The following is a 17,171-nucleotide window of genomic DNA, read 5'->3' as shown; positions in this document are numbered from 1 at the left end:
AAGCCTAGACATTTTTTACTAGATTCACACACTGAGTTAAGCCACACTGATTATTTCTGGCTTGGCACATTGCACGAATCTAGCCTGCTTATATAGGGGCTTATATCCTGACATTTTTGGGAAAGGCATTCCACCTTTGGTTTATTCAACGGGCCACCTTTTACCACTCCATCCGCCGATCGTTTCTAAGGCGAGAAGAGCGAGGGAGGTGCCGGGCAATAGGAGACCAGGCAAATATCATCCCGGCTCAAACGTGATTAGAAACGGGGCTTTGCCGGGAAGAGACCTCTCTCCCCCCAAAAGCCGGCTCAGCCTCTACCTCATCACGCGATGGAGGAAGAGGCGAGCCAAGCCTGAGTCACGGAGCTCGGCCCGGGAACGAGAAGAGGGAGAAATCGTGTCAAGCAACTAGGAGTGGCAGCCCAGATTTCCCTCCTCGCACCGGTTTGTTTGGCAGGAGCTTCTTCTTTCCTCCAGCCTGAGCGCGGCGCCGCCGCTGCCTTCTCCTCCTCGACTCCTACGGCTCACCACATCCGATCGGAGCGAGAAAGGAGGCCGGCCTCAGCGTTCACGTTTTCCTCCCCCTGCGTCCCGCCTTCCTCCTCCTCCTTCTCGCCTCTCTGTTCTCCCTCCTCAAGGCTTTGTCCAGCCCCTTGTGAAGATGGCGGGGCTGAGCAGCAGGACTAGCGTGGCAGAGGCGCCGAGAAGCAGCGCACGAGGGGTCGTGGTAAATGAAAACTTTCCCCCCTCCCGGATCGGCCTGCCGCAGTAGCTGTTGCAGGCGCGATAGACAGCCCGGCTCCCCTCCCAGTCCCTTCAGCATCCCAGGCATCCCGTCCGACCACGCTTCGCTCACCTGACCCCCTTCCCCACCTTCCTGGACGTCAGCCTCTGCATTCTCCCGCCTCGATTGATAGCTTAGATGACCGGGGGCTTTTTAGTATTTGGTCGCTAGCCTACCCAGAATGAAAGCATGTTTGAACCGAAAGGGAGCTATGAAGCCGCGCGCTGGGAATACGTTCCTTGCCACGAGGGGGGCAGGTTTGACAGTGCATTGCTAGCCACCCATTTTTTTTCTCGGAGAAATACAGGTAGCCCTCGACTTACGACCACAATTGAGCCCAAAATTATTTGTTAAATGAGACATTTGTTAAGTGAGTTTTGCCCCATTTTATGACCTTTCTCGCTGCAGTTGTTAAGTGAGTCATTGCAGTTGATAATTTAGTAACATGGTTGTTACGGTAAGTGAATCTGGCTTCCCCATTGATTTTGCTCTCAAAAAGTTGCAGAAAGTGATCATATGATCTTAGCAAACAGCAACAGTCATAAGTAAGAACAAGTTGCCAAGCATCAGAATTTTGATCACATTATTATATGAATGCTACGAAGGTTGTAAGTATGAAAAACTGTCAAGTCATTTTTTTCAGTGCTGTTATAACTTTGAAAGGTCACTGAATGAACTATTGTAAGGACTGAGGACTACATATAGGTAGCCTGGGGCTTGATCCGCCTGAGGTTATATAGTTTAAGTAAAGTACAGCATAAAGCAATCTTGATACTCTTCCTAATAGAGTGTAACACAATCCTCTTGTGGACACGAAAATTTTTCACCAATTCCCTTCCTAGTGAATATGATTCAAAATACAATGATAGCAGAGATACATCTCCCTCCCCCATCCCTTAAAAGCCACTCATTCAGGATCTGCATTCGTGCATCACACTAAATCACTTTAATCACATCAGTTCTGGTAGAGGGCTTCCCTTCCCCCCCCCACTCCGTGACCTGGAGAAGTTACACATCATAGTGTTATCCTCTTGCATAATCGGTATAACACTTATGAAAAAATGAGGTGGAGTCATTCTTAGTTTTTTTTCTTCACTAATTCTTTACGTTGATTGACTTGAATAAAACAATCCTATTTTCAGAAAGGGGTGGGTGGAAGATTGTACTGTTCTTTAGAGATAAGATTTGGCGATTCTCAAGAAGATGTTTATAAAAGGGCATTATAGCTTTGGTACCATAAGTGTTTCAATATTCAATGATACTTTATAAATAATAAATATGGCTACCTTCTGAACATATGAATCACAGACTAATCTTTATATGTGTTTATTGAAAAATAAACACCCTTATGAATGGAGCATATTCCAAATTTGGGCTTGGAAACCATGAAGATCTGGGCTGGGTTGTACTTGGAGGGAAAAATAGCAAGGAATATCAGGGATAGTAATTGTTTAAAAACATCCTAAAAGAATACACTTTTATAATGCTGCTCAGAAAACTGCATAGTGACAGAAGGAGTAAAATTTGCACATCTTTATGAGTAGTCCTTGATATTATCATTCATTTAGCAACTGTTTGAAGTTACAATCTTCCTGGAAAAGAGTGATTTGTGATCACTCCTTGCACTTACATCTGCCTCCCCATGGTCATGTGATTAAAATTTGGGCACTTAGCAACCACCATGTATTTATGATTGTCCCAGGGTTGTGATTATCATTTGCAAGCTTTCCAGCATATTTCCAATAAGCGAAGTAAATGGAGGAAGCCAGATTTTCTTGAATGACCATGTGATTCACTTAACAACTATTATGATTCATTTAACAACCATGGGAAAAGGTTGTAAACTGGGTGCAACTCACTTAACTGCCTTGCTTAGCAATAGAAATTATGGTCACAATTCTAAGTCAAGGACTAAGTCAAGAACTGTACTTTTAATGTGGCTAATATTTATGAAATTGTACTACCACATGATTTAAATTATAAAAATGGCCAGATGAGAAGAAGCAGCTGTAGAAAAGAATTCTCTCTCTTTTTAATCTCAGAAGAACCTTGTTTTCCTTTGCAAAAAAATATGTCTCTTCTAAGATACAAGTAATTCTCTATTTACATCCATTTATTTAGTGATCATTTGAAGTTACAGTGGCACTGAAAAAAGTGACTTATGATTGTTTTTCACACTTATGATTGTTGTAGCATTCTGGTATGTGTACAAAATTTGGATGCTTGGCAACTATTTTTGACTGTTGCCATGTCATGGGGTCATTTGATCATCTTTTGCAACCTTCCAACAAGCAAAGTCAATTGGGGAAGGCAGATTCACTTAACAACCATGTCACTAAATTAAAAATTACAGAGATTCACTTAACAACTGTGGCATTAAAGATTATAAAATGAGGGAAAACTCTCACTTAGTAGCAGAAATGTCACGCTCAATTGTGGTCATAAATCGAGGATTATCTGTATGTATACCTCTTAGGACTAATTGTGCTGTGCAATCCTTTGTATTCTTTCGCTCTGAAATGTACGTACTTTAAACTTTACATTATATACATTTTTTATTAAATACTTCTATTTTGATAGAAATTTTAAAGTGCCTGATTGATTTATTGGCAGAACAGAACAGTCCAATGTGCGCTTCTAAATAAGCCTAACTGTGCACAGCAGGAGTTACTTCTGAGTGAATATTCTGTAGACACAGAATTGTTTTGTAGCTTTGGTAATATGTTGTTGCTAGCATTAAATATAAGGTAGAAGGTGATAATTCCTCTCTAAATCTAAGATTTTTTTTACCCAAAATATGCACTTAAGAAATACACAAGCATTTGGTTGATGACTTTGAAGAAATATCGCACTAATTATCAATGACTAGTATTTAACTGAGAATTGCCTACTGTATTGATCATTCTAGTATCTGAAGCCTTCTTAAGAGTCTGTCTAGTAATTTTGGGGGATATTAAGTAGGACCGGGAAGCCCAAGATTCAAATACAGATAATTCTTGACTTAAGTCATAATTGAACCCAAAATTTCCATTGCTAAGCAAGACATTTGTTGATTTTGCCCCATTTTATAACCTTTTTTGCCAGGATTGTTAAGTGAATCATTGCAATTGTTAAGTTAGTAATAATTGTTAAGTGAATCTGGCTTCCCCATCGACTTTACTAGTCAGAAGGTTGCAAAAGGTAATTACGTGGCCCCAACACACTGCAGTTGTCATAAATACATGACAGTTCCAAGCATCTGATTTGATCATATGACCACAGGGATGCTGCCATGATTGTAAGTGTGAAAAAAGGCCATAAGTCTGTTTTCAGTGCCATTGTAACTTTGGTCACTAAACTAATAGTTGTTGTGTTGACGATTATTTGTCATAGAAACTTACTAGTGATTTTAGGCACGATACACTTTTCAACCCAGCAACTTCTCATTTTGTTTTGGTTTCCTGCAGCTTCTCTAACCTATCGATTGGAAACAACCAGAAACAGTCATGAAATCTCTCCTTCTCTCTTTTTTAGAACAATCATCTGAAAAGCCAGATTCATCCAATTTTCAAACAACCAAATGCCTAAAGTGGAAAACATTCCACAAAAAAATATTGACAAATTTCTAGCCCACATCCTTGGTAGGAGGATCTACCTACAAGTCAGTTCTTGCCACTATATTGAGAAGAGCAAGCTATGACCAGTTTATGCCATAAGCCATGGTTTAAACACAGTGTAGTTTTCTTTGAAATATAAAGCAATATAATATAAAACCAATCTGCATTGCATCCTTGCAAGCTTCAGTCCTTGCCACACTTATAGGAACTCACTGGAATTTGCTTCTTACAGTTTGTATTTTGGTTCTAATTTTGTGAGGCTGCCTTCAATTTTTATGTTCTGTTTCACAGATATATATAATTTTAAGGAGAACATCACCTAATAGAGAGAAAGGTTACCATCCCAGAAGCAAGCTAAAAATCTCTTCAGCTGCTATAAGAACTTCATTTAGGAAATAGGGACTAGTATTCTTTTTCTGTACTATCCTCCTGTTCATATATTGACAATTTTCTCACACATACATAGCTCAGTAAGATAAATTAATATTCTTACAATAAGTTATCTAATAAATTTGTATACCAGAGCATCAGTATCTTTAAAAAAAAATAACATGACCTGTACTTACTAGAATATATACAGTACTAGTAGCTGCTATATTCTTAAAGCAGATTTTTTTTGTTAATTTTCTCTTTACAGGTAGTCCTTGACTTATGACCACAATTGAGACCAAACTTTCTGTTGCTAAGTGAGACAGCTGTTAAGTGAATCACTGCAGTTGTTAACTTAGTAACACAGTTGTTAAGTGAATCTGGCTTCCCCATTGACATTTCTTGTCAGAAGATCACCAAAGGTAAACCATTGCAACTATAATAAATACCTGCCAATTGCCAAGCATTTGAATTTTGATCACATGACCATGGTGATGCTGCAATGGTTTTAAGTGCAAAAAACTGTCGTAAGTTTTTTCAGTGCTGGTGTAACTTCAAACAGTTACTAAACAAATGGTTGTAAGTTAAGGACTACTTATAATATATTTATATATGTATATAATATACTATGAACCTCTCTGAGAATTTATATTTCCCCCCTTATAGTGAAATATAAAAGAAAATATGGGAATATCACTCCTATTTTCATATTCCATGGACATAAAAGAAAATTATATAAAGTTGACTCTAGATTTAATCATATTTAGAATAGACTCATTAAATCAGTGAAATTAAGTATGATTAAGTCAATATGTTACACATAATGTTAACATTTACAAACCAGTTTGTCTTTATGAAGATGCAACATTTCTTGGACTCGGAATGCTACCTCTGTGCTTATTTTAGGAGTAAGCCCAGCTTCCTTTAGAACAGTGGTTCTCAACCTTTCTAATGCCGCGACCCCATAATACATTTCTCCATGTTGTGGTGACCCCCAACCACTTATACATCACCGGGTGCCAGGGGCGTGGCCAAAGAAAAAGGGAAAAAAATGGCGGACAGCCTTGTTTGGGGACCCCCATGAAATGGTCGTTCGACCCCAAATGGGGTCCCGACCCACAGGTTGAGAACCACTGCTTTAGAAGAAGGGTAAACAATTTTGAAGGATCAAGGCCAACTGACCTTGTAAAAGCTTGCAAGAGCTCTCTAAGCAGAAGAGGACCAGAATTCTTCCTTTTTAGGATTAGGGTTTAAGGATAGAAAGAGGGCTGAGTGAAGCAAACTTCTTACATTCCACCCATAAACCTTCCTTGAAAAATGGCCCCAAATGATCAGATATCACAATGCAATTTTCAGACCATCTGTAGGACTTCTAATGGGATTAATCCAATAACATTAATCCAACATTAATCTAATGGGATTAATCCAATACAATACAACAAAGAGGAAAAACAACAGCTCTCGAAAGAAACCAGCATGGCTGCATAAAGAACTCTCTGACAAATTGAAAGATAAAAAGGACAAGTATAGAAAGTGGAAAGAGGGGAACATAACTAAGTCAGAATATCAGCAAATAGCCCGAGCCTGCAAAGATGAAGTGAAGAAAGCCAAGGCTCAAAATGAACTAAGGCTTGCGACCAAAGTCAAAAATAACAAAAAAAGCTTCTTTCAACATGTAAAAAACAAAAAAGTGAAGGAAATGAGTGGTCCATTAGTGGGTAGAAGTGGCAAGAAGGTGACAAACAACAGGGAGAAAACAGAACTATTTAACTCGTTTTTTGCATCTGTCTTTACACAAAGGGAAAAAACAGACCAACCTATCAAAAATAGTGCCATAAAAAACAAAATAGAAACACAAGTTAAGATAGGCAAGAAAATGGTAAGTGAGCACCTGTCCAGCCTAGATGAGTTCAAATCGCCAGGACCAGATGGATTACACCCCAAGGTTCTCAAGGAACTGGCAGATGTGATATCGGAACCACTGAACTATATTTTTCAAAGATCCTGAGCACTGTGGAACTACCAGAGAACAGGAAAAGAGCTGATGTAATTCCCATCTTCAAAAAAGGGGGAAAAATGGATCCAGGAAATTACAGACCTATCAGCCTGACCTCAATACCTGGGAAGATCCTGGAAAAGATAATCAAACAACGAATCAACAAACACCTAGAGGCAAACAAAGTCATTACTAAAAACCAACATGGGTTTGTCAAAAATAGATCATGCCAGACAAATCTTATTGCGTTCTTTGACCAAGTGACAAAATTAGTGAATCAGAGGAATGCTGTGGACATAATTTACTTGGACTTAAGTAAGGCATTTGATAAAGTAGATCACAACCTACTACTTGATAAGAATGTGGGGTAGACAGAATCACCACCACATGGATCCGTAGCTGGCTGACCGGCCGTACTCAGCGAGTGGTCCTCAATGGAACTGCATCTATATAGAGGGAAGTGTGTAATGAGATGCCCCAGGGCTCAGTGCTCTTCAACATCTTCATCAACGATTTGGACGAAGGGATAGATGGGGAACTCATCAAATTTGCAGATGACACCAAGCTGGCAGGAATAGCCAACACTCCAGAAGACAGGCTTAAGATACAGAAGGATCTGGACAGACTTGAACACTGGGCACTAACTAACAAAATGAAATTCAATGGTGAAAAAAGCAAGGTTCTACATTTAGGCAAGAAAAACCAAATGCACAAGTACAGCATAGGTGGCACCATGCTCAATAGTAGTAACTGTGAGAGGGACCTCGGAGTCCTAGTAGACAATCACCTAAATATGAGCCAGCAGTGTGTTGCAGCTGCCAAAAAGGCCAACACAGTGCTAGGCTGCATTAACAGAGGGATAGAATCAAGATCACGTGAAGTATTAATACCACTCTTCAATGCCTTGGTAAGGCCACACTTGGAATACTGCATCCAGTTTTGGTCACCACGATGTAAAAAAGATGTTGAGACTCTAGAAAGAGTACAGAGAAGAGCAACAAAGATGATTAGGGGACTGGAGGCTAAAACATATAAGGAACGGTTGCTAGAATTGGGTATGTCTAGTTTAACGAAGAGAAGGACAAGGGGGGACATGATAGCAGTATTCCAATATCTCAGGGGCTGCCATAAAGAAGAGGGAATTAAGCTATTTTCCAAAGCACCTGAAGGCAGGACAAGAAGCAACGGGTGGAAACTAATCAAGGAGAGAAGCAACCTAGAACTAAGGAGAAACTTCCTGACAGTGAGAACAATTAATCAGTGGAACAGCCTGCCTCCAGAAGCAGTAAATGCTCCAACACTGGAAGTTTTTAAGAAGAGACTGGACAGCCATTTGTCCAAAATGGTGTAGGATTTCCTGCCTGAGCAGGGGGTTGGACTAGATGACCTCCGAGGTTCCTTCCAACTTTACTACTACTACTACTACTACTACTACTACTACTATTATTATTATTATTATTATAACATTTCAGTCAATGTTGACTGACCATTGGGCTATGCAGGGTTGGGCCGTGACTAGCTAATACTTTGATGAAAAACAACAAAGACATCTTGAGAAATTCAAGATCTATAGTCTAGACATGGAAGTCATTTTTTACTTGAAGGGGAAATGATTTGTTCCATAAGCCTTAATGTTTCTTTTTTTAAAAAAAAAATTAAATTTTTTATTAAGTACAAAGGAAAAAAAAGGATTAAAAACATTGAACATGGTAAATCGTCTTTGACTGACATCTCAGTCCATATTGTACATTAATTACATATAATATACCTATATACAACTATACATTTCTAGTCTCTATCTCAATTTATCTCTTTACTGTGACCTCCATTTTTTCCCCTCCATCTATAAAATTTTTCCATATTCGATAAAATTCTGTTTCTTCCTGATTTTTTAATCTTTTAGTTATCCTGTCTAGTTCTGTGCAATACATAATTTTCTTTATTAGTGCTTCCCCACTCGGTACTTCCATTGCTTTCCACTTTTGAGCAAATAGTATCCTTGCTGCTGTGACCACATGGATAATTAAATATGTGTCCTCTTTATTTACATTTTTCTCTAGTATTCCTAATAGTAATGTCTCCGGTTTGTATTGAATGTTTTGCCTAGTCATTTCTATTGCCCAGTCCCAGACCATACGCCAGTACACCTGTGCTTCTCTACATGTCCACCATACATGAAAAAGGTACCCTTTTCTTTTTTACATTTCCAACACATAGATGAATATCTGTTATACATTTTGGTTAATCTAGCCCAGCGGTTCTCAACCTTTTTATACGGCGACCCCCGGCCACACGGACACGCCGCCCCCATGCGCGGTGCGCATGCGCGGCGCCACCCCCATGCGCGGCGCGCATGTGCAGCGGCGCCCCTGAGGGGGGAAATGGCGGATCGCATTTGGCGACCCCCGTAAAATGGTCGTTCGACCCCAAATGGGGTCGCGACCCATAGGTTGAGAACCGCTGATCTAGCCGGAGGGAGATGCCATCTGTAAACCATCTTATACAGGTTTTCTTTATATGATGTCGCCACTGTGATTTTGTTATTTCGCTCCCATAGATCCATATTTATATTATATCCTAGATCTATTGCCCATGTCACCATTGTTTCTTTAACCTGCTACTCATATAGCATAAGCCTTAATGTTTCAATTCTCATTAAAACCTACTTTGAAAAAATCTGCGGAAGATTGGCTCTTTTGCCAGCAGAAGGGTACTAGGGGATCTTAGGGTACTAGAGGTAATAGGGAATTGGATTTCTAGGCACATTTGTTGCTGTACTATCAATATGCCGCAATCCTTTGCAGATATGACTAGCCTAGATTTTGATTTGGGAAGTTGCCTGAAAAATCGCAAATCATGAAAAACTATGCCATAAACTTTTGTGAACTGTTTTCCACATTCCCAGAATTCCAGACAAAGTGGCATGCTAACCTTGAATTTTTGTCCAGATGGACTGGAAGATGTTTCTTGCCAACATCTTTAATGAAAGTTGTTCAGAGGAAATTTATCCAAGTTTGGAAGTTCCTTTACTAGTTTACAATACTTTTAGATCAAAGCACATATCAACACTTGAAGGTTAGAAATGGTATTCTGTATTCTTGTGAAAGTATTTAAAGAATCATCAACCATCAAGATTAATGTGATCCCAGTATGTTGTACTGAAATGAGGCCAAGATTCTGACCTTGGATACCATCTTCCCCTGGAAATTCTGGAATCATCAAAATTTAAAAATGCCAAAATTATGTAAGATTTGCCTGACTGGTTCAATTTGACAGTTATGAAAATGAGGAGGATAGAGGCCATTTTTTGAGCAGAAAGTGAGTCTTAATAGATGCCTTGGTGTTCACCAGCACAATTGTTGACAGCCATTGTGTTCAGCCATGATTTATTTTAAGCATAGCTTATTAATAAGCCCAACAACTGGATTTACCATAAAACTAAGCTAAGCTATCATTATCTTTTGATCTACAAGAATTTGAAGCCAGATTTTTTTTTGTATTGCTTGATTTTTGGATTAATCCATTTAGATACATTTCCTTTGCCCTAGTTGTTTCATGATAGTTGAAACATTCCCAGAAATTCTAACCAATTATTTCACTGGCAGGTGAACTCCAACATGCCAGCAGCAACAAGACTTTGATATCTCTCATTCTCCATATTTAAAAATCTAGTTCTTAGATAAATGTGGTAACACATTTGTAATGCAGTACAGAAATGTTTATATTAACCAATTTATATCTTCTTGCAGATTTCAGATGATTGGCCAGGATATAGCTTGGATCTGTTTACGTATCCACAGCATTACTGCGGAGACCTTGACTATGTGCTCATACCTCATGGGATCATTGTTGACAGGTAAAAAACTTTGATGGATTTAAAACCGGTGCTTTATATTTTCTACATGTACAATCCTTCAATAGCTAATCATAGTTTTGAGTTACTTGTCCATTTTCATTTTTGTCCTTTCAGCAGACAGCTTAAGAAATCTTTCTCTCATTTCTGTCATTCAGAACTTCCCATAAAGGAATGGCGGAATTCCAGAGAAAATTCTTCTTCCATGTCTAGATCAAACTTTAAACTGCCAGAATCAAGCCACCTTCTTGGGTTTGTTGTTGGCTAAAAATAAGTCATTTAGTTTCTGGTAGTAGCCGACATACCAGCTGGACTTTTTGTCTCTCCACAATCACATAGTGTGTTATTATCTGCTAAGAGCTTCCCCTTGAGCATATTAGTTTTACATTTAGGACTCAACTCTCAACCCATTCAGGGTCCTCCAAGTAGTATATGGAGGTCATCCATGTCCTCCTTTAATTTTGTTCTTTGCTCAATGGTCTCCTTCCTCCATCTTTTAATTCAATTTTGTTCTTGTGTATCCTGAAGAATGTTTGTTCTTGTAATAAAACTGTTCCTAGATCTGAGCCGGTGAGCTTGGGGCATAAGTCTGTTCAGTGGATGTCAAAGCTCATTCTCTTGACAACAGCTGCTACTTCTCTCCTGGTGGAACAATGCCAGCGAGAGGATATACTTTCCCAGTTGGTGTAGGTAATTTCCAGAGAAATTCAGATATCACATTAAATATTATAAAATAGGATTACGTATCCATTTAAAAACAGAGGTTTTTATTTCTGATACATTAATTTGCTCCAAGCACAAGGTTTCTTTTGCCAATTAGTAGAGGGATTAGGTTCACAGCTAGTTCTAAACTATGTTTGATTGTAACCATGATTGGTGGAATAAACTACAGTGGCTTGGTTTGGTACAATGCTAATTCAAAACCTAGCTTAGTTAGACTTATTATCATGTTTGAATCAATTTAATGTGACATTTATTTATTAAATTTAAATGCTGCCCATCTTATTCTGAAAAGCAACTCTTACCCAGGAAATCCAGTTATGTTATAAGTTATATTTTGGATGTGAAAACTAAAGCTTTAAATCTTCAGATCTATCCATTCTGTGCTGTTCTAGATGGCTGCCTTTATGTAGAAAATTAAGTGGGAAAATGTCTGTTTTATATTTCATGCCTTAAGATGGGTGGGCCACAACTTTTAGCAACCCTAGCCAACATAGTTAATGGTGAGAGATGCTGGGAGATTTGCCTGTTTCAAATAATAATTTACAGTTTAAAATAAATTCTGTCAAAATATGCTTTTGTTCTTGGTGGATGGGGAGTATGCCTTGATCAATTATCCTCCAGAGTATAGTTTAAATTCTTATCGTGTGAGACATTTTGAATGTTAATAATGTCCCAGAGGCTAAATGTCTAAGATGCAACTCAAGGTGCAGAGAAAAATGTTGGAAAGAGAGAATTTCTTAAGTAACGTTCTTCTTGAAACAAGTATTGACTTAGGATTGCTATGCCCCTTACTGTATAATCAATATACTTTGAAGATGTGATATAATAAGCTATGGAAATGTGCTGCATATTGACAAAAGAATCTTAAATTGTGCTGCATATGCTTCTGAGTGGTAATAATGTGCATAAGAATTCTGATCCTCTTGGGTAAAAGTGTTATCAGACAGTTAAATCAGAATTTGAAAGGTGGTGCTCATCAAATATAAATATGTTCATATTTATATGTTTAGGGTTTTGAGTTGAGCTGCACTCCTGGTAACTTCACAGGCACTGCCATGCTAGTTTCTTGACATAATATAGGATTAATTAATTCATGTTTTCTTTTTAATTTCCTGGTCTAGCCTACATTCTTAGAAGTTTCTTAAAGATCTCCTGCTTAAGTACTAACCAAGTCTGATCTTGCTTAGTTGTCAAAACTGGCCACTTTCTGGAAGTTGTTGGATACCCCCTACATCAGCAGAGTTTAGTGGATACAAGTTTTTGGCATTGGTTTTCATGCAAAAGAGAATGAAATGAAAACAGGCTTGATATGCTTTAAGCCTAGCTTAAAGCATAATTTATTTGTTTCTATTAAAGCTGACCCCAAATCTCCCCTTCCCTTGAAAAAGTAAGAATTTAGGCCCATTTTCTCCAGTGCCAAAAAAAATCATAGAAAAAATATTGATGATTACAATTTCCACTGCATAACATTGAATGCACAATTCACTAAGCTACAGCCAAATTATTTGTTTATTTGTTTGTTTATTTATTTGTAGATGCATATGACTAACTACAACTCTGAGTGTCTCAAAACAGTTGTATAAAACAAAAGACTATACAAATTATAAAATAAATAAAAATAAACAAAGAGATAAAGAAATCTTATGTTGTAGCCAGTCTTCCTGGATGCAATCAACAGAGCTCTTCCAATTCTGATTTCATTTATCCCAGAACTTGGGAGAAGAACCATCTCTTAACACTATTCAGAAAGATTAAGAGGGTGAAGCCTACTGGATGTTAAAGGGAAAGATGTTCCTGAGAGTAGGTACTACCACAGAAAATACACATTTGCCATTAGATAGCAACACATAAGGGAAGAGGGCTAGAGTGCACTTATTTTATGTGATCTAGTGGAACAGGTAAGATATCTTCAAGAAGAGATGGCCTTGCAAATAGCCTCTTTTATGCCCTGCAGGAGAATTAAACATAAATTAAAATTTTAAAATATAACTGTGTATGAAGTTGAATATGTTGTGTGTTACACCTAAAAAGACATGTGAACTGGAGAGACCAAATTTTACCTTACATTTATTTTTAATTCTTGCTTTAGGATAGAACGTTTGGCCAAAGATATCATGCAAGACATTGGATACAATGACATCGTGGTTCTCTGTGTACTTAAAGGTGGCTACAAATTCTGTGCTGATCTTGTGGAGCATATTAAGAACCTCAGTAGAAACTCAGAAAGGTTCATCTCCATGAAAGTTGACTTTGTTAGAGTGAAAAGTTATCAGGTAAGTAATAATTTTTTAAAAACCCAATACATCTTTAATGGAATATGTTTCGATTACTGCAGTTTTCCTCAGTCTAATGCTGTACAGCTATATTTTGCCTAGAATTTCTGGAATTCCCTAGTTAACATGGTCTATGGCTAAACTGGCTAAGAATTCTGGGCATTATTACTATATAAATAAGGACTCCATGCTTAATTAAAAGGGGATTACAGCACAATTGATGAAATCTGATGAATTAGTTTCTTTAGCAGAACCAAAAGGAGAGCTATTTTCCCATTTTTCTTATACATTCAAACCTGTTCCAAAGTATCTCCAAAAGTCTGAAGTAGAATTGAGGACTTACATTGGGAAAGAAATAATAAAACAGTCCCGTTAAAATTCATCCTTTTTTTAAGCAACTTTCACAATGGATCTTCCCAAGTTCATGCTGTTGTGTGTCTGTGAGTAGATTGATATGGTAATGATAATAAACTGTATTTTAATACAGTATTTTCCTTTTCTTTCCTGAAGAAAATATACTGAATATACTGAATCTTTGGGGAAAATGTTTAATTTAAGATCCTACATTGACTTTACTAATATAATGAATTCTTTATCCCAGTTAGCTTCAGATTCCCCCTTTCACTTGGAGAAATAGAAGAAGAGACATTGAGCCAGTTGTTGGTTTATTTACTGTCAAGTTTCCTGGAATTTCTTAGAAATATTAACCTATATTAAAGCCTACTTAAAGTTATATTTTAAATATGTTTTAAAGTGGGTTTCATACCAGTTAGCTGCAATTTAAAATAGAGCAACCCCATATTTTTTTTTTAGTGGTGGGAGGTTAGGGCTGATCCAAAATTTACTTTTCCTTTCCAAGTTGCAGTGCCCCCCCTTCTCATAATGCTAGATAGCATATGAATATAGAAACTGGGGAATTCCAAAAACACTTCTTATATGGCATGTGGTCATACAGCTGTTGAAAGCAAAAAAAAAAAAAAAAGTGAAAAATTATTCTCTGCTTGCCCAAAGCCTCAGAAGTGAATTCAAATAGCTCTTTGGATGGTTGCCATTGTTTATTGTAGATACTTCCTTCTCTTTAAGTTATGAATATGTATGATATCTGGAATAGGAGGCTGAACTATCAGCAGCCAAGGTTGTCCACATTTCTTTTTGACCTACAGGCATGAGTGAAGTTCAAAGAATAGTTTAAGCAAGAAGGATTTCAGGCTGTCCTGTTATTACTTTGGCATTTGGCCTTGTGTTTTCAGACCATTTCTAACTAACTGGGATGCAGACATTGTACAAATTATCCCTATCCTATAAAATTAGTATTTGCACTTCTGGATCAGTTCACACTTGCCTGGATTCCACTTTTGCCCCAATAGCATCAGTACATATGTAGCTGATATGACAAGCAATTTGTGAATAAACATTCATTTGACTTTAATACTTCAATTCTGCAAGGGTGGATCACAGGCTTTCTAATTCCCATCATCATTCAGTTGTCCTCTTAAATTTATCCTTTCTTTCTTGGTTCTTAATATCTTACTCTTCCTTCCTAATCCAGAGAGTAATATTCTTCACCTGATTAATTTTTCTATTTCTGAGGATCCCTCTACTAACCATTTCCCATTTCTCTTTCTTAAGGGAGTCCTGCTGTTTTTCTGTTCATTTTATGCAGCTGTGCTCTTTTCTCTGTCCAACTGTTTGTCTCCAAGAACCATGTCCAAGTCTTGTAATCAATAGTGAGATTCTGATGAGTGTTCTTGTTCGATGTTCAGCATTCATGGCTAAAAGGTTAGTTTGTCACAGACAATGTTAAAGGGAAGAGGGGAGGGAGTTTATCAGTTGAAGCACAGAAAATATTCCCATAAAAAGTAGAATGTACACTTGGTATCTGTGAAAAATAGAAGAATTGGACCTGTTTAAAAGCTTGCTGATTTATCACTCTGGTGCATAACCTGAGTCCACACCTGATCTTTGAAAACCTTGGGTGAAGTCCAAGTGTACACTGTAAGTTGTTACAAATTTGCAAATGCTAATATGGTAGTAGAAATTAGGGACAAATAACTGAAGAGTGAGTAAATAACAAAAACAATTAAATTACCTATCCTTTTTAAATCATATTAGAGGTACGTTTTTGGCACATGTCCGTCAGCTTGCAGTCAAAGACTGAATTTGGCCCTTGGCCTAGAAAAAGTTGTGCATCTCTGCTTAAGTGAGATGTTATTTTAGTTAAGTTTTAGGGGTGTGCAACTGGACTGATGAAAGAGACTATGTCTTTATCCCTAGGAAGCTCCTCCTGACTCCTTAAAAATCATAGGCAAACTAGGCTCTATTAAAAGAGATCAGCTATGTTGCCATGTGGTGAAGGAGGAATCCTTAAACATTAATAGCACCTTTTCTGAATAATTCCTTGGATTTGCAATTTGTCAGGAGAGAAATTGATTTGATTGTCACAAACCTTCAAAGAAGAGATGCAAAATTTTGTAACCAACTTATTATGCTTATAGGAGTTGAGAAACTTTGGTCTAAATTGCAAGTTAATACACATGACCTTTCTTTTTTTTATTGAAAAGTTTTATAAAAATTACAGTATACACCCCAAAACCCATCCACCCTAAACCCCCGCTAAAATCCATCCACCCTAAACCCCCGCTCCCTTCCCCACTTCCCAGAGCTGAGTACAGATTACAAATATAATAATCAAACTCTAACTAACATTAACCAACTATATAAATAACCAAGTCCATAATGCGCTTTAACTCCCCTTTAACATAGGTATAAACAAATTAAAAATAAACATAATAATATAAACAAGTTGATATTATTAAACAATACAATATCCAAATTGTTAACAATACTAAAACTAAAAATAATAATAAAACTAATAAAAATTCTACTATAATAAGCTATTAATAATAATAATAGTACTCTAAAATTTACTCATAAACTAGATGGAACTTTTTAGTTCCATATTTATTCTGAATATAATCTATCCATCTTCTCCAGACCGAAATGTATCTTTCTTGTGAATGATCCTTCAAGTAAGCAGAAATTTTTGCCATTTCTGCTAAATTTGACACTTTAAGCGTCCATTCTTCTATAGTAGGCAAACAATCCTTCTTCCAATATTGCCCTACCAAAATAACCTTGCAGCTGTTATCAAATTCAACATCAAGTTAATTTCTTTAACATCACAATGTACAATAACACCCAATAAAAATAATTGTGGAGTAAACTTTATCTTTCTCCTAAAAATCTTTTGAATGTTCCACCAAATCTTAATCCAAAAAGCTTTTATATTTCTACAAGTCCACCAGATATGAAAATAAGTAGCATCCAAGCTACCATATCTCCAACATTTGGGCTGTAAATTAGGATACATACAAGACAACTTTTTAGGATCCAGATGCCATCTATAAAACACTTTGTAAAAATTTTCTCTTAAATTTTGGGCCTGGGTAAATTTTACATTTCTAACTCAAATTACCTCCCATATATCCAATGGAATCGGTTCTTGAATATTTTGGGCCCATTTTACCATACAATCTTTAACTAAATCCATTTCCGAATCCAATTCTATTAAAGCATT

At 37.3% G+C, this 17,171-nt stretch overlaps 1 protein-coding gene across 2 annotated transcripts in view; it reads left to right on the top strand.

Moving 5' to 3' along the window:
• Window positions 1–489: 489 nt before the first annotated feature.
• PRTFDC1 (phosphoribosyl transferase domain containing 1) overlaps window positions 490–17,171 on the top strand; it is a 55,560-nt gene continuing 38,878 nt past the window's right edge. The window contains exons 1-3 of one of the 2 annotated variants that reach the window (XM_039357665.1): window positions 490–727; window positions 10,495–10,601; window positions 13,411–13,594. In XM_039357665.1, the coding sequence (XP_039213599.1) occupies window positions 662–727; window positions 10,495–10,601; window positions 13,411–13,594 (357 nt within the window). In that variant the 5' untranslated portion in view covers window positions 490–661. Of the gene's footprint in view, window positions 728–8,874; window positions 8,929–10,494; window positions 10,602–13,410; window positions 13,595–17,171 lie in introns of those variants that run through there. The other variant, XM_039357666.1, reaches the window with a different exon arrangement.

The sequence above is a fragment of the Crotalus tigris genome, unplaced genomic scaffold (genome assembly GCF_016545835.1).
Source record: "Crotalus tigris isolate CLP2741 ecotype Arizona unplaced genomic scaffold, ASM1654583v1 scf7180000018940.2059657, whole genome shotgun sequence".
Lineage (NCBI taxonomy): Eukaryota > Metazoa > Chordata > Lepidosauria > Squamata > Viperidae > Crotalus > Crotalus tigris.
Note: the sequence above shows the minus strand (reverse complement) of the source record. Positions and strands in the feature narration are given on the sequence as shown.